General features: G+C 58.8%; 7 protein-coding genes and 1 pseudogene across 7 annotated transcripts in view; 6 read left to right on the top strand and 2 right to left on the bottom strand.

The window, feature by feature from the left end:
- Positions 1-134: 134 nt before the first annotated feature.
- Positions 135-472, top strand: ACA1_211810 (uncharacterized protein; the record flags this gene model as incomplete). The annotated part of the gene is made up of 2 exons (XM_004336970.1): positions 135-344; positions 377-472. 2 exons carry the CDS (start codon positions 135-137, stop codon positions 470-472), a joined length of 306 nt encoding a protein of 101 aa, XP_004337018.1.
- Positions 473-1,155: 683 nt separating this feature from the next.
- On the top strand, positions 1,156-1,669 carry ACA1_211800 (uncharacterized protein; the record flags this gene model as incomplete). Its single annotated transcript, XM_004336969.1, has 2 exons — positions 1,156-1,281; positions 1,430-1,669. The coding sequence occupies 2 exons, from the start codon at positions 1,156-1,158 to the stop codon at positions 1,667-1,669; spliced, it is 366 nt and encodes a 121-aa protein (XP_004337017.1).
- A 28-nt stretch (positions 1,670-1,697) lies between these two features.
- ACA1_211790 (RhoGEF domain containing protein) lies at positions 1,698-4,431 on the bottom strand (the record flags this gene model as incomplete). Its single annotated transcript, XM_004336968.1, has 9 exons — positions 1,698-1,957; positions 2,052-2,133; positions 2,198-2,269; positions 2,366-2,527; positions 2,650-2,853; positions 2,963-3,125; positions 3,329-4,274; positions 4,306-4,378; positions 4,414-4,431. The coding sequence occupies 9 exons, from the start codon at positions 4,429-4,431 to the stop codon at positions 1,698-1,700; spliced, it is 1,980 nt and encodes a 659-aa protein (XP_004337016.1).
- Positions 4,432-4,650: 219 nt separating this feature from the next.
- ACA1_211780 lies at positions 4,651-6,121 on the top strand (annotated as a pseudogene).
- Positions 6,122-6,799: 678 nt separating this feature from the next.
- Positions 6,800-9,366, top strand: ACA1_211770 (tetratricopeptide repeat domain containing protein; the record flags this gene model as incomplete). Its single annotated transcript, XM_004336967.1, has 13 exons — positions 6,800-7,001; positions 7,069-7,125; positions 7,201-7,252; positions 7,474-7,795; positions 7,870-8,068; positions 8,164-8,256; positions 8,297-8,365; positions 8,420-8,483; positions 8,569-8,708; positions 8,801-8,855; positions 8,924-9,069; positions 9,147-9,211; positions 9,313-9,366. 13 exons carry the CDS (start codon positions 6,800-6,802, stop codon positions 9,364-9,366), a joined length of 1,518 nt encoding a protein of 505 aa, XP_004337015.1.
- Positions 9,367-9,957: 591 nt separating this feature from the next.
- Positions 9,958-12,704, top strand: ACA1_211760 (uncharacterized protein; the record flags this gene model as incomplete). The annotated part of the gene is made up of 8 exons (XM_004336966.1): positions 9,958-10,011; positions 10,170-11,342; positions 11,410-11,507; positions 11,572-11,934; positions 12,007-12,088; positions 12,155-12,251; positions 12,328-12,484; positions 12,581-12,704. The coding sequence occupies 8 exons, from the start codon at positions 9,958-9,960 to the stop codon at positions 12,702-12,704; spliced, it is 2,148 nt and encodes a 715-aa protein (XP_004337014.1).
- Positions 12,705-14,272: 1,568 nt separating this feature from the next.
- ACA1_211750 (protein kinase domain containing protein) lies at positions 14,273-15,860 on the top strand (the record flags this gene model as incomplete). The annotated part of the gene is made up of 4 exons (XM_004336965.1): positions 14,273-14,456; positions 14,872-15,215; positions 15,261-15,527; positions 15,609-15,860. 4 exons carry the CDS (start codon positions 14,273-14,275, stop codon positions 15,858-15,860), a joined length of 1,047 nt encoding a protein of 348 aa, XP_004337013.1.
- Positions 15,861-16,185: 325 nt separating this feature from the next.
- ACA1_211740 (uncharacterized protein) overlaps positions 16,186-16,232 on the bottom strand; it is a gene marked incomplete at both ends in the record, with an annotated part of 570 nt that continues 523 nt past the window's right edge. Inside the window, one exon of the mRNA XM_004336964.1 lies at positions 16,186-16,199. Within this exon, the coding sequence (XP_004337012.1) occupies positions 16,186-16,199 (14 nt within the window). The remainder of the gene's footprint in view (positions 16,200-16,232) is intronic.

The raw sequence follows: 16,232 nt of genomic DNA, 5'->3' as shown, positions 1-16,232 counted from the left end.
CAAATACCGCATCGACGGACGCGCGCCCGGTACAAGAGAGATCGTCGTCGCCTTCGCCCGAAGACAGCGGCGACGATCGGGCGGACGACTACCGGTGGGCCGGCACCGACGGCTCGTCGGCCGACATAGACCTCATGGCCGACCGCCGCCAGAACCGGCCACTCCGAAGCGGCTCATCGTCTTCTTCGTCGGCCGCAGCCGCCGCGAACAACCACAAGGAGAAGGAGAAGGGCGAGGAGAGCGACAAGGAGGAGGAGGACGAGGAGGAGCCTCTTCATCCGCTCCACCCCAAGTACAACCCCTTCGTCCAGCTGGACGACGTCGAGGACGTCGAGGGCCTGCTCGTCCGAAAGAGAGGCGAGTCGGCTGGCCGCAGCTCCTCATCCTCTTCTTGACCAACCTCCTCGCCTTCGCCTTCACCTTCGCCACACTTCCCGCCACAACGACGCAACTACGCGCAAACAACAAATAAACATCTCGCGCGTGTACGTTGCCATGACGTAGCAGACAATTCTTATCTTCTCTTCCATGATCAGTTGCCCTAACGACGCAGGGTCTAATCAGACATGCGCTTGCCCGTCACCACGAGCTTGTGGCTGTTGTCAATCACAAGATTAAAAAGAGATGAAGGATGGTGTGAGCTTTGTGCCGATAGACGACAAGGCGGGCGACCTGGCGGCGGTGGAGGACCTCTCATCGCCGGTGCGGCCATCGACCGCTACCGCCCTCGAGTGGGCGAAGATGGGCCAGTCATCGTGGTGGCGCACCTCTATCGCGACCCTGCGGCGTCACGAGGCGAGGAGAAAGAAGATGGCGGAGGAGAGGCGGAGAAGAAAAAGACGAGGGCGGGGCTGGAGAAGCACTTCGCGACGGTGCAGCCGTGGGCGACCCCGAGGGGCACCGAGACGAGAAGGAAGAAGAAGCCGACGACAGCATCATCCAGCCCGGACCTCACAACCCCGGGTCCAGCACGACGACGACAAAGAAGAAAGAGAAGCGAAGCCAAAGAACGAAAGCGAGAAGAGCGAAGCGGCGGTTGGAAAAGCGCCTAAGTCAGAGGTAAAACCAGAACCTACGGCCGCCCACTGTGCGAAGAAAGAGGAGAGGCTGCAGAAGAGCCTTTCGCTGTCGGTCATCGGTCAGGTGGCCGAGGAGATGGAGCAGAGGTCGTCGAGCAAAGCTCGACGCGGTGGAGGAGGAGCCAAGGGTCCGCTGCCAGTGCGGACTGACATGCCGGACCGGCAGCGGAAGCGGCACCAGGTCATCAACGAGATCGTCAACGTGCGTGACCTGCAGGTCTTGCTGGCTGTCTTCGTGTAATTACTCCCATATCCTCCAAGAGCGCACGAAACTAGCACACATCATCGCACACACTCATGACCGCACACGCACACGCATCACTGCACCGCGACACAGTGCGCCGATGCAGAGTAAGGGGATAGTGACGGCGGAGGAAGCGAAGCTGATGTTCTCGAACGTGAAGACGCTGCTGGCGATCAACAAGACGCTGCTGTCCGACCTCATCGGGCGTGTTAAGGCCACCCATGGCAACAACCTCGGCGACATGAAGGACGTTGTTTCGCTGAGTCACCGCATCTCCTCTCCTAGCCCTCCGCACCAAGCCTCGCTTTCGCTTTCGCTTTCGTTCTTTTGTTCTTGCGGACATTAAGTAGTGTACTCTACAAAACTTGACATCATCAGCAGTCGGCGAGGGAAGCTGCGGAGTCGAGGGCGGTCCGGTAGGCGAGGACCCAGTGCGACCTGTGGTCGGCCGAGACAAAGGGCACGACGTACTCGTCGCCGCCGCTCGTGATCTCCACCGTGGGCGACGCGGCCTTGGCGTCACAGTCCTCCGCGCTGGTCGGCTCGTTCAGGTCCACCTGGGCATCGAGGAGCGACAGCATCGCCTGCACCTCCACCTTCTTGGTGGAGCCACTCTTCCTCCTGGCCGAGGCCGCTGCAGTGATTGATTGTTTGATTAAGTTGTTGCGTCTCCAGGGAGCTTGGCTTGCTTCAACACACCGATACTCCAACACACACGCGCGGCGAACCTTTCGAACTCGCGGGCGCCGTGGTGAGGACGAGGAGATCGGAGAAGAGGAAGTAGTGCAGGGCCGACAAGCACTTCGTGTCCTTGCAAGCCGAAGAAGGGGTCAGCTCAAAAATGCCAAATGTGAATGTGAGGCGTGGCGCATACCTGGGCCATCTTCTGGAGAATGCCCTCTTGGAAGTACTTGCGGCCAGGCACCACCAGCGGCACGTCGAACCGCTGCTCCACACTCGTCAGCTGGGGCCAGACTGTGTGCGGTGTTGTGTGCGTGCGTGTGCGTGTGCGATGATGCTGCATGTGCAGTGTAAGGAGTACCTCGGTGCCCTGGAGCCGCTCGATGACGTTGGCCATGGCGTCCATCTCCTCCTCCAGCTTCTGACTGTTGTTCACGCTCACCACCACCTCGTGGATCTTGTCCAGCGCGCGCGTCAGCCTCTCGAAGTCCCGGTGCTCCGCGTCCGTGAGGCTGATCAGCTCCTGTTCCGTGTGTGTGTCGTGTCGTGTCGTGTCGGGTGCGATTGTGTGCGCGTGTCGTGTCGTGCACAATTGAGCGTAAGTGAGAGCACACAAGAGCCCAGAAAAGTGTGGAGGCAATGTACCCGGAGCAGAAGCGGGTACTTGCATAGTCGCTGCATGGGCTTGATCAGGTAGCTGTCGAGATTGAGCAGCCTGGTCTGCTCGTTGTCGTGCGCCTGCTGCAGCGCCTCGCGGAAGCTGGCATTGGTCTTGGTGCACCGCGCCAGCGTCTTGTAGGCCGTCTTCTGGTTGGCGCAGTAGATCGCATACATTCTCAAGTAGTCCCCCTGCGCGTTGCCCGCCACGTCAGCACACTCACAGGGCACACGACACGACACACGTCGCACACACGACACACGCGCGGCGCACACGATACACGAAGAGAGGGTGGTGTACGAAGAGGAGGAAGCATTCGCCGATGTTGTTGCCCTGCGAGGCCCCGACGCGCGCTTCGAGGTCGGCCAGGAGCGCCTGGTTGATGGCCATCAGCGTCTTCACGTTGGAGAACAGCCGTCGGCCCTCCTCCGCCGTCACGATCCCCTTGCTCTGCAACGGCATCCTGTGTTGCGTGTGGTGTCGGTTAAACCAGTTTAAACGCCATCAATTGGTTGCTGTCGAAATTGTGCAACTACAACACTATTTTAACACACCAATGGGCACGTTTGACAGATCTTTGGTGCGACAGGAACCAATGAGCAAACGACGCGGGCAGCCGAAAGAACGAGACCAAGAGGTGAAAAGAACGAAGGCTGGGTGGCGTACATGAAAACGGAGAGGAGCACTTGCAGGTCGCGCACGTAGTCCCTCTCGGTGGTCACGATCTCGTTGATGACCAGGTGCCGCCTCCGCTGTCGCTCGGGCATGCCGTCCCCCACCGGCAGCAGCACCACCTCGCCCACCAACAGCAGCGGCGGCTGCGTCGTCGTCGTAGTAGTAGTTGACACCTCCGCCACGGCCTCGAGTTCCCGGCTCGACGACCGGCGCTGCATTTCCTCGGCCACTTCGGGGATCGCAGACAACGACCGGCTCCGCTTGTGCCGCGTCGGCTCGACCACCGCACCGTCGGCCGCGTCCATCGTCATCTTCTTCATCTTCTTCATCATCGTGGCGGCCGGTGGTGATGGGGCAATCATGGAGCCCCGGCGCTCTCTGGGCGAGGCCGAGGCCGGCTGGGACGATGACGTCAGCACCGTCACCACCACCGGTGCCGTCCGCTCTATCGTTATTTCCGGCACCACCACCAACTTCTTGTTCTTCTCCTTCTTCACCTTCTTCGTCTTCTCGGGCATCGTCGAGGCCTTGTCCTTCTCTTTGCTCTTCCGCCTCTGGAAGACGCCGCTGCCCTTCACCTTCGCCGGCGCCTTGGCCGAGGTGGTGGAGGAGGAGGCGACGTGGGCTTCGACGTCGGCCGAGCTCGTGGGCATGGAGGAGCGGCGAATCACGACCGGCGCCGAGCACGAGAGGAGCTCGGCCACCGAGTCCCGCCGCAGGCCGGCCGCGAGCCTGGCCAGCTCCTGCATGCCTGGGTCGCTGCTTCGGCGCAGGTCTGTGTCGAGCGCTGCGTCGGGCTCGGCGGCGCCGAACAACGGCAAAAGGTGGTCGGTGGCCTGGTGGGGCGCAAGAAAGATGGGCGAGTCCTGGTAGTTGAGTGCGTCGAACTCGAACGACCCGGGCGGAGAGAGTAACACGGGCGACGAGCAGGTGGGGGCTGCGGCCGCGGCTGCGGCTGCGGCTGCTACCGGGTGAGCCGGCTCCGACGTCGGAGGCAACGGCGTTGAGGAGTGCGATGAGGGCCTGAGGAACGAGGCTATACTGAAACGCCGTGGACTCTTGACCGGTTGCTGTACCTGCTGCACCTCCATCATCTTCTTCTCTCCTTGTTGTTGTTTTTTGTTTGCTTCTTGAAGGGAGAAGACTGAGCTTGGATACAGCGAACAACAGCTCACCGGAGATGTTTGTCGTTGTGAATTGAAATGATTGGTTCCCCATAAAAAAAACACATCGTCGACATTCCGCGCCAGTCGACAGTGCTGGCCAACAATTATATAAAAATAAAAATAATAATAATAATAAAAACGCAAAAGATGAAGTTGCACCGCTGCCGTCTTGCCGGGTCGCTGGTGTTGTCGTGCGGCAGAACGGCGGGCGTGAGCACTGCATGGACTCTGGGACACCGAGCCGCACCCCTCACCACCAGTGTACTACTGCCCCCCCACTAACCATAACCCCACGGGTGCTCATCGTGGTGCGTGTGCGTGTCGTGCTATGAGATAGGCCGAGTACGGTGGGTGGGCCATTGAGAAGCGTGGCAGCGATGAGAAGGCCGAGGTGCGGGTGGTGCGCATGGCGTCGAACCCGGTGAACTGCATCAACCCTGCGTTCCTCGACCAACTCGACGCCACGCTCGAGCGACTCGAGGGCGAGAACGCCTCGTCCCAGCCCTCGCCCGTCGTCTTCGCCTCTGCTTCGGGCACGCCTATTTATTTATTTAGTATTTTATTTTCAATTATTCATTAGTAATGTTATTTCCTACAGAGAAGACGTACTGTGCGGGGCTGGACCTCAAGACGGTGCTGGCCATGTCCCGTGACGAGCTCACCCACTTCATTGATCGGTTCGTGTTGTCAACACTTGGCACTTGGCTGCTTCTACGTTGGGCGCGGTGATCACTGACGTACGTGCGGCTTTTCTTTGGGGCCTGGTCAGGCTGAACGCGTCGTACGTGCGTCTGCTCACGCTCGACTGCCCGACCGTGGCGGCGGTCAACGGCCACGCCATCGCCGGCGGAGCTCTCCTCGCTCTCTCCGCCGACTATCGTGTCGCCGCTGCCCCCGGTACGCACCACTGAGCAGCTGATCATTGATGCCATGCAACTCGCAACACACGAGAGACTCACGACACACCACACACACACGCACACACACACACACACACACACACACACACACACACACACACACACACACACACACACACGACACACACACAAAATGCAGGCAAGAGTTGGTTTGGGGTGAACGAGGTGCAGCTGGGGATACCGTTCCCCTGCGGACCCTGGGCAGTGATGCACCACGTGGCCTTGACCCACCCGCGCCTCTACGACCTCACCCGGAGCGGCGATCTGGTTAGCCTCGACGCCGCGCACCACCAGTTCGGCCTCGTCGACCACCTGCTGCCCGCCGGCGCCGACTTGACCGAGGTGCGTAGGGCTTACAAATGAAAGGTGAGACGACCACCCGGTATTGAGAGTGGCTGTTGTGTGTGTGTGTGTGTGTGTGTGTGTGTGTGGCGTGTATGTATGTGTCGTGTGTGTTGTGTGTGTCGTGTGTGTCGTGTTACGGTGAGTAGGGCAGTGTCGACTATGCGAGGACGAAGGTGGCGCACCACAGCCTGCGCGCGTTCGTGGCGGTGAAGCAGGTGCTCCAGCGGCCCATCGTCGAGCGCTACGACAGCGAGCGGCGCGCGGGCGACCTCGACCGCACCTTTGTCGACATCTTCTTCTCCGACGCCGCCCGCGGGGCCATCAAGAAGCGTTTGGAAGGCCTCAAGGGCTGATCGAACCGCAGCACTCTTTGATTTATTTATTTATTTGTTCAATTCTGAAAAACAATTTTCTTTTTTTTGTTGATAAATAAATAACCAAACAACCGGCAAGGATGAGAGCGGTGGCGGCAAGAGGGAGGGCTGGCACCTGGGGTCCGGTAGCTGCTGGCGCCACTCGTCCAGTTGGAGCGTTCAGGACACTCTACAACCCTGCGAGCGGCGGGCACATGTGTTCATCCTTGAAATCCCGGAAATTAATCGCATCTCAATCTTCTGCTGTCCGGCTCACCCCTACGCACAACAACCTTCCTTCCTGTGCAACCCTCCGACTCTACTCCACCCCCGTACTGCCCTTTCTCGAGACAGTGATTTAATATTTATCTTTAATATTTATTTTTTATTTTTTATTTTTTATTTTTAATTGGCGGTGCTGGCACCAGGCGGACGCGAAGGCGACGGCGGAGGAGCCGACGACGGCAAGGCCTGCAAGACCGCCCCATCGGTCGCGGTTCCTGTCGCCCTTTCTCCTGCCCGTGGCCTGGCTGCTGGAGCGATGGGCCGCCTGGCGTTGGCTTCAGTACCACACCGCACACCCGCGCTGCGTGTGTAGTGTCGTGTCGTGCTGACTCTGTGCGCACGTGCAGGTACGAGCTGGACAAGGCGGAGACGAGCATGCGGCGAGCTGTGAAGATGCGGGAGCGGGTCTACGGCGCCGACCACCCCGATCTGTGCAACCACCTCGCGCCGTACGCCACGCTCCAGCGGATGCGGGGCGACCTGGCCCTCGCACGGACGCTCACCGAGCGGGTGGTCCGCATCTGCGAGAAGTACGCCGGCGAGGAGAGCTTCCTCACAGCCCTCGCCCTCCACGACCTGGGCAACGTCACCGAAGGTACAGTGCCCACGCCTTATTAACGCAACGCAACGCGTCTTAACTCGTTGTCCCTGGCTGAGGTCAGACTTGGGCAAGAGCGACGACGCCGAGCGGCTCTATCGTCGGAGCATCGAGCTTATGGGTACGCCCGATCTTTGCGTTGCTTCTTCTCGCGCGCATGAAGTGTACGAGTGACACGATTCCTCTCTTCAAAAAGCTCGATCGGTGCTTCCGCTGCCAGAGGAGGAAGAAAAGCGAAAGGAGATCAAGTAAGCCACACACACACACACACACACACACACACACACACACACACACACACACACACACACACACAGAGAGAGAGAGAGAGAGAGAGACGAGACGACGCAACACACACACACACACACACACACACACACACACACACACACACACACACACACACACACACACACACACACACACACACGGCCTACGTTGAAACATACACTCACGCTGTGAGCGATAGAGAACGGAACGAGAATGCGGAGGCCAAGACGATGGAGGTCAAGTGCGATCTGGCGGTGCTGCTCGAGCACATGGGCAAGCACGTGGAGGCCATGCCGCTGCACGAGGAGCTGTTCCAGAAGGCGTGGGATGTGGAGCGGTGGGACCACCCCTTCTTCCACTCGCACCTCCACGCCAGCAAGCACTGGCGCGTTAAGCACTTTGTCGAGGCGCGGCGGCTGGCGCGGGAGGACCGGGAGAAGGAGGCCCGCCGGCAGGAGACGGAGGGCATGGGCGAAAAAGAGGGCAGCTTCATTCGCCTCAAGACACCTGCCGTCCACAACGTACGCTCTCGCACGCCCGCTCTATGCCTACATATACTTAACACGCACCGCACACCCACGCACCGCACACGCAGGACGATGAGTGGACGCCCGAGGTAAATCCGTCGCGTACGGCGGACAGCGGGGCCAAGGGCGAGCACGAGGTCCAGGCGCTCAAGAAGGAGGTGCAGGAGGCGATGAACGCCCTGAACCGGGAATACATGAAGAAGACGCAGGACCTCACCAACGAGCTCGCCTACCGCAAAGTCATCGACAAACTCTCAACCACGCTCGGTACCGCAATTCTGGCACACATTTGTTTCAATTTTCTTTTTAGTTATTTTCTTTTACATTTTACATTTTACTTATTTTGGTTATGTGGTCGCCAGGCGTCGAGCATCCGGCGCTGTGCCGGCATCTTTACTACATGGCCCACGTTTACATGGGTACCTACCTCGAGTCCGACTCGTTCAACACGCTTAGTGGTCGCGGGAGCTCACATGACCACACGCTCTCCATCAGAAAATGAGCTCTATCCAGAGGCCGAGAGCATGATCAAACGCGTGCTGTCGATCCAGAAGCGAGAGCGGGGTACGGCGCCATACACTGTGCGTGTGCTGTCCACAAAACTCACGCGGCACGCAGGACCCTACAGTGTCCCCACGGCCACGGCTTGGGGCGTGCTGGCCGATCTGTGCCTCAGGCAAAAGTGGGTCACCTCCTTCACGCCGCCACCACCCGCCGTTCACAAACAGAAGGGACACTTACCCGAAGGCTTCACCACCTCCACCCAGGAACTTGGAAGACGCTGCGCGGCTCATGGCGCAAGCCCTGGAGCGCAAGCGCGAGGTGCTCGGCAACGGCCACATCACAGTGGGCATGTTGGAGTACGAGATGAGCGGAGTAGCTCAGGAGATGGCCAAGTTTAACACCGGTACACGCACTCACCAACCGCGAAAACTTTTGACGCCGCACATTGACACGACACACACGACACACACGACACACGACATGCACACCGTATAGCCATCAGTTGCTTGAAGCGAGTCCGGAGTATCTTCGCCCTTGTCCCTGCTGCCAAGTACGTAGTTCAAGCAGCGTCTGTTTCGTTGGGCCTGCTTAACAAGTTCGGCGGACACACACAAACAGGACTGGCGACGAACACGCGGAGCATCCGTGGGTGGGGGTGGTACGCAACCGGACGGAGGAGTTGAAGGTGATCAAGGATGCTGCGATACGCCAGTTCATTAAGCGCGAGCAGGGCCAGGACGCCTCTAGCTTCCTTCAGTCTCCGGGTGTGTAGCTACACAACACGCGCATAACACACACACCCGCACACACATTCTGCTCTAACTCGTACACCTTCGAGTAGAACGCGGTGGTTTGCTGGGCACGAGCCATTCGGAGGACAGCGGCGTGCCACAGGCACAGGAGCAGGCAGGATCACCCTTCTCTCATCAACCACCAAACCTCACAACACACAACACACTGCTTACGCTTACTCTGCCTTGCCTCTGCTCTCTCTCTTCTCTCAACAGGACGTGATGGCCGCCATTGCCGGATACACGACCAGTGGTCGCGTAAACCTGTAGGCCACAGGTTCTCTCTCCCTTTTAGCCACTCTTTTGGTGATTAAAAAAAGGAAATGATGCGACAGAGCCGGGCAAAAACCGGAAATCGATTCGCAGAGTTGGGGCTTATGGTCGTGCTGTGGTCTGGTGTGGTCGGTCGACGGCAAATGAAATAAGGGGTGCTCTATTATTCCTCGTTGCTCCCAAAACTACCTTCGTCGAGTATCTTGGTTGTTGTGGTTGTGTGACATACCCCAGAGTCGCTTTGGGCTGGTAGCTTGAATCAAGAATATAGGTACCCATCTCTACCGAACGTCGCTGGAATCAACATGGGCTCAACTATCAAAGAATAGTTGATATTTATCGAGCCACACACTCATCACTGGCCCAACAGATGAGCGATGAGCCGGCACCATAATGACTCGAACAACAGAGCGAAGGCTTCTCCTTCAACTTCCTCTTCCTCTTCCTCTTCTTCCTCCTCTTCTTCTTCCATAGCGGGGGCGCCATCCCGTAAGGCCGCAGTGGCCCGGCGCACCCCCACAGAACTCTCCGCCAGGCGAATGAATCTTGGCGTCCCCCCACGCTCCAAGCGGAACAACAAGGGTGAAGATGAGGCCGACGACGCAGACTCGGACGCTCGCCGAAAACAAAACTCTTCGCGAGGTAACTTTTATTCGACCTCCCAGGCCATCAATCTTCATCTTTCTCCACCCCCCCCCTCCAATCTCTCCGCCTTCATCGAATTTGCCCTCAATTCATCTTAATCGGGGCCGAAACACAATGTTATAGGCATTGGCGCCGCCAGTAGTGGAACGTCGAAGGACAGCGCTCGTGGAGGCCAGCGGGAGGGCGAAACTTCGCCGCAGGCTCGCCGCCGCGCGGCCACCGAACGGCTGACAACCTCGAGCAAAGTCCACAGCGCACGCGGTGACAAGCCGTCGTCTTCGTCATCGTCGTCCAATGACCGGCGCAAGGAAGGCTCGTCGTCGTCGTCATCAAGGGAGCGATCGGACTCGCAGAGGCGAGAGGTGACATCGACACGGGACGACAGCGTGCGACGCGATAGCGAGCGGGAGGCCGTGCGGCAGCGACGCCGCGAGTTCAAGGATAGCGGCCGGTCCAACTCGGAGCTCACCATCCGCTACCGGCCGCTCAAAGAGATGCGCGAGCACAGCGGCGGGGTGAGCAGCGGCCCGTCGGCCGCGGTGCGCGATCTGCGGAGTGGCGGCGGCGACCGGGCGGTCTCTGGCAGGGGCGGCGCCACGTCATCGACGTCGGGGTCGAGCGTGGCGACGTCGAGCGGCCGCGACGAACGCGCACGAGGCCTAGCAGCTCCGAGGGACAGCCGAGACCGCGACAGAGATCGGGAGAGGGACCGGGATCGAGAAAGAGAGAAGGAGAAAGAACGAGAGCGGAGGAAGGAGAAGGAGCGGCGAGAGCGCAAAGAGAAAGAAGAGCAAGAGCGAAAGCGAAGAGCCGAGAAGGAGGGAAAGAGCGAAGGCGGAGAAAAAGAAGAAGAAGAAGAGGAGGAGGAGGAGGAAGAAGACGACGAAGACTATGACGAGGACGACGAGGAGGATGAGGATCTCTACTACGATAGTGACGACTTGATCGAAAGAGATGAGCACGGGAATCCGATAGAACTCGATTACGATGATGACGGCAACCTGATAGAGCCGCAGCCTGTGGTAGTGGAAGAGGAGAAGGAAGAGGAGGAGATGCAAGAAGAAGAAGAAGAGGCAGAAGAGGGCAACAACAGCAACACGTCAAGCGACGAGAGTCAGATGGAGGAGGATGGCAGTGATGACGAGGAAGAAGATGAGGATGATGAGGATGAGGAGGAAGACGATGAAGATGACGATGACGACGAAGAGACCGACGATGGCGACGATTCTGACGAGGGCGTGGCGGGTGGCCGTGGCAAGATGATGGACTACGGCAACGAGGACACAGACGACGAGGTCACCGACGACTCTGATGACGACGACCAAAACGTGCGCTTGCCACCAAAGATTAGTTTTTTTCTCCCACGGTCGCTCACCTTCTTTTTCACATCATCAGAACGCGCGACGGAACCGTGGCAAGCCTCAGAGGCCGGTGATGGCTCAGCCGGCGGAGGTCGCCCCTCCAGTCAGGATCTTTTCCTTTGGTCGCAACCGGTGAGTGCCGCACACCCACCACTGCCCCCATCAACACCGCATTCTAACCCACTCGCGTCACCAGGTTGAAGGAACGGATGGCGCTGAGGACCAGCGAACCACCAGCGACCGGCAGCGAGTTGGTCACAGGTGGCCAGGAGCCCGAGGGTCAGCAGGCCGACCCTGCTGCCGAGGCTGCGGCTGAGACTGTGGTTGCCGTCGGCGAGGGAGAGATGGTGGCTACCACCACCACGGCGGAGGCGTCTCCCGCTGCCGCCGCAGAACCCAGCGCCGCCGCGACGGGGTCCAACCAAGACCAGGTGGTAGAGGCTGGAGAGAAGCCCAGCGCCGGCGCAGATGAGCCCAGCAACAACACCGCGGTGGAGGAGGGACCCGAGGGTGAGAACTACGGCTGCGTTGTGCTGCCTGACGGCATCACCGCTCCACGGTACAGCCACCACCACCACCACGTGATTGTTTTTGAAGAACATGAAGTGCTCACGGGCGTCTTTACACGCAGATGTCGCCTGTGTTGCATGTGGAAGGCGGAACCGCCGAGCGGCAAGCCCCACACCTGCAAACCGGCATTGCTCGGGCACCTGGTATGCACATCAGCATCACGCGTAGCATCAACCCACCCTAACCCCGCTTCCACACAGTTTGCACAGTGCCCCACGAAGAACATGCGCTCCCACATCAGGGAGCATTCCATCGTCATCCACAGAGGCGACGCCGCCCAGAGAGGACAGCTCATCGTCGGAGATGGTATGCACCGTTTCGACAGCAGCCAAGTTTGATGGTGTAGCGTTGGCTAACAGAGATGTGGTGCGATCACTCGCAGATTCGAACATTGGCCGGCCCATGCAGCGCGGCGAGCGCATAGTGCTGCGCCGCCGGCCGCTGTCGGCAAGGAAGGAGAGCGAGAAGGGCCGGAGCAACTCCAACCCTCCATCACCTACCTCCACCTCCAACGCCACCGCTGTCGCTCCCCTGGCCGGGTACTCACTTGCTCACGCGGCTACCTTTGCGTGTGAACGCGCTACAAAGTCAGATTGATTGTAACGTGCCTCTCTCTTTTTCTTTCTTTGGCGCAGGCGACCGTCGTGGTACACGTTGCAGAAGCAGCGGAGAGCGGGGCCGCCAAACCCACGACCCTCCGGCGATGCCACGCTTCCGCCACCAAGGCGCCCGACCGGCGACCTTGAACACAGCACCTGATGGGGGTAGATTGACCTAGAGCGGCGGGACGCTCAACGATCGTTGTACTTTTTGGAGGCATACGCTAATGAATGTGTTTGTTAAACAATCGTGATGCAGCGCTTGGAAGAGAAGCAGGCTAGTTTGGGTGGTTAGTCGAAGCGCCATCGGGAAGAAAAAGCTGTGCACTGTTATGTGGGACCATCAACGGTGGCCAAAGCGTACCTAAAGGCCATCACGACAAGCTCACGGACCATGACGAAGCACTCCGCGTGTCACAAATCATGCCCCAAAGTGTAGGCCTCCTCCACCGCTTCGACCACACAACAAAGTAGCAGGACAATGCGTCAATGCTGACAGTCACAGAAGTGGGGCCACTTTATGAGCTGTCGGCTGGTGCGAGCTCACTCGAGTTGCTCTTCCTACCATTGGCGGGCAGTGCCAGCACCGGCGAAGTGGTGGGAAGCTGAGCCAATTCATTCGCGACACCCCAGGTAACCGACACAGAAGCTTGAGGAAGTGGTTCGAAGTGGTGCACCACTTCGCCGGGGGAAGCAGACAGAAAGAGTTCTCGCCGCGGCTACACAAAACGGAATGTGATTGGGCGAGGGCACGTCAGCAACAAATTCCGGAGCTGACCCAACACATTTCGGCACCTACTGGCCGGGGTGATTTGAGTGATCTTCGCCTCAAGCGGTGCCTCCACGGTGTGGCTAGCAACATGTGTATTTGTGAAAGCGTCGCCTCTTCGAGAGATGTTGCCGTCAACATGTTTCTGAGGTCAAGATAACTCTTGCGGTGAACAGTTCACAACTCTGGAAGTTGGTGGCCAGGCCGGCAACGGTTTGGCAAGAACGTCTTGGCACCTTGCGATAGTTGGCAGCTAAAGTCACGGCCCCTCTCAGCGTTGACCGTGGCCAGCCGGGTAAAGTGGTGCGTTTTTTGCGCGCGGCAAGCACGGGGCTCATCTACCTCACCGCGGGCGTTCTAGTTGGTCTCAAGTACACGCGCCATGGTTGCAAGTCGTCTTGGAAATGGAACACCTAGGACGGAAGGAGTTTCGCTCACCCGAAACTGCGCCACCTAAGCGACCTGTTCATCAGGTGTGAATGATGAACTGAAGTTCTTGAGTTTTTTTCATGTTTGCATGGAATGTGAGGAATGATGATATTTGTTCGATCTAAGTGGTCGGATTTATGTGGGATTGGATGTTAGATGGTGGGATTTATCCGACTGTGATCCAATCAAGATCGAAAGTTCGCAGGCGAATGCTTGGTAGCGCAATATCCGCGCCGCACGTGCTATCGGCGCGTGCTCGCGAGAGCTCGGTGTCAGGCTGACGGTACCCTTGACGGCCTTCGGTCGAGGCCACGACCATGACTACGGTGAACCGGGAGGTGTAGTTGCTCGACGTCATTGAGCGCCGCAACGACCGGGCGAGAAACTACCAAGAGAACGAAAAAGTATAAAAGGCCGCCTTTCGTTCTTCGCTCACTTTTCTCTTCATCATTCGAACCCCAAACAACTCAAGCCACACGACCAGCTTCGTGTTCGTTCTCCTCCTTCATTCTTTTGTCTCGCAAAAAGAAATGTCGTATCGTATCGAGAGGAGGGACAACACCACGGCGAGCAAGCACCTGAACAAGGAGGAGATGCAGCAGGCCAAGTACGGTATCCTGCGCCGCGCTGTCTCCTGCGACATGACCTACCTCGACCGCCGCGACCACTACCACTCCATCTACTACAACAAGATGGTCTGCGCTCCCGGTTTCGGTACCCACTCCTTTCATCTTTCTGAGCTACCCCACTCTTCTCTTCACGCCCACCCCCGCGACGCCTGGATCCACTGGGACTTGGCTCCCAGCTTGATCAATTCGGAGTCAACCGCCGCGTATAAAAACGGGCCAATGGCCGCTCGGCTTCACCTCGGAGTCTCCTTTTCGAGGCTTTGTGAAAAGTCCGGGCGTTCTCTAAAGATTTATCGGACCTTTTTTCTATTGGTCCCGCATTTCCCATTATTATTTTATTCGTTGTGTCGCTTCACCAACCACAACAAATTTACCTCTAAATTCTATTACCTCTCTTGGTATCCACCCAGCCGTGTGCTCTGTGCGTGTAGAGATGACTTATATGATGATGAGCTCTCACTAACCAACCACCACCACCACAACCAATACTACAACTATAGAAATCGACCGTACGTCGGGTGGGCTCTCATACAAGGTGGGCGACTACTACCTGTCGAGCCTGCTGGGCCGTGGCGGCGGGGGCAGCGTCTACGAGGGCCGCCACAGGAAGACCAACAAGCGGGTGGCGATCAAGGTGGTGACCAAGAGCCGCACCGAAGAGACGCGCGCGGCGCAGGGGTCCAACCGCCGCGGCAGCGCGGGCAAGGACGCCAACGCGTCGGTGGCCTACGCCAAGAAGATCCAGCGCACGCGCAAGGAGTACACGGTGATGTCGCACCTGAGGGACCACCGCCACATCACCAAGCTGCTCGACGTGGTGGAGAACGACAAGGCCATCTGCCTGGTGCTCGAGCTGGGCGCCGGCGGCGACCTGTTCCAGCACATCCAGCAGAAGGGCCGCCTGTCGCTCTACGAGAGCTGGTTCCTCTTCCGCCAGCTCGTCTCCGCCGTGGCCCACGCCCACGCCCAGGGCTTCGTCCACCGCGACATCAAGCCCGAGAACGTGTTCCTGAGCGAGGACAAGAAGACCGCGACGCTGGGCGACTGGGGCTTCGCCGACGTGTGGTGCTCGTTCAAGGACCTCAAGGAGGGCGTGGGCAGCCTCAACTACTGCTCGCCCGAGATCGTCGGCGGCCTGCCCTACACCGGACCCGAGGTCGACATCTGGAGCCTGGGCACCTGCCTCTACGCGATGGTCACCGGGAACCTGCCCTTCGCCGCCGACAGCCCCAAGCAGGTGGTCATGAACATCAAGACCTCCAACTTTGTCCTGACCGGCAGCTGCGAGGCCGACCCGCTCCTCTACGACCTCCTCTCGCGCCTCCTCAACCCCAACACCCTGGAGCGCGCCAAGATGGCGGACCTCCTCGAGCACCGCTGGTTCCGCAACGGCCCCACGCTGGCCCACATCAAGGACCGCCGGAAGCGCACGGGCTCGGCGACCAACGTGCTGGCCACCAACAACCGCCACCGTACCCGCGTCAACTAGACCCGCCGACTTTCATCATCTTCTTCCCTTTTCATCTTCAACTGAGACACTACTCGAGTCGGGCACCGACGGCAGAGCGCCCACGCGCACCGACCGACCTCAACGACGAACTCTCTTCTTCTTTCTCTTTCTCTCTACACTTGTATGCATAGGCGGACGAGGTGGACAACCAACAACATGTATGACCTACAAATTAAAATTAGGCTCAAATAGAAATAGAACTACCACACAAACAACCTGTCGCCGCAACAATCATCACGCCGCCAAACTCTTCGGGTAACTAACTTTGGCCGCACACACCCAACCCACTGTATCGAGTTCGCGATCACCCCCTTTCATCTTTTGGCCCTCGGAGTGAGTTACCCAATGCAG

Source organism: Acanthamoeba castellanii, assembly GCF_000313135.1.
Source record: "Acanthamoeba castellanii str. Neff unplaced genomic scaffold scf7180000084758, whole genome shotgun sequence".
NCBI lineage: Eukaryota > Discosea > Longamoebia > Acanthamoebidae > Acanthamoeba > Acanthamoeba castellanii.
Note: the sequence above shows the minus strand (reverse complement) of the source record. Positions and strands in the feature narration are given on the sequence as shown.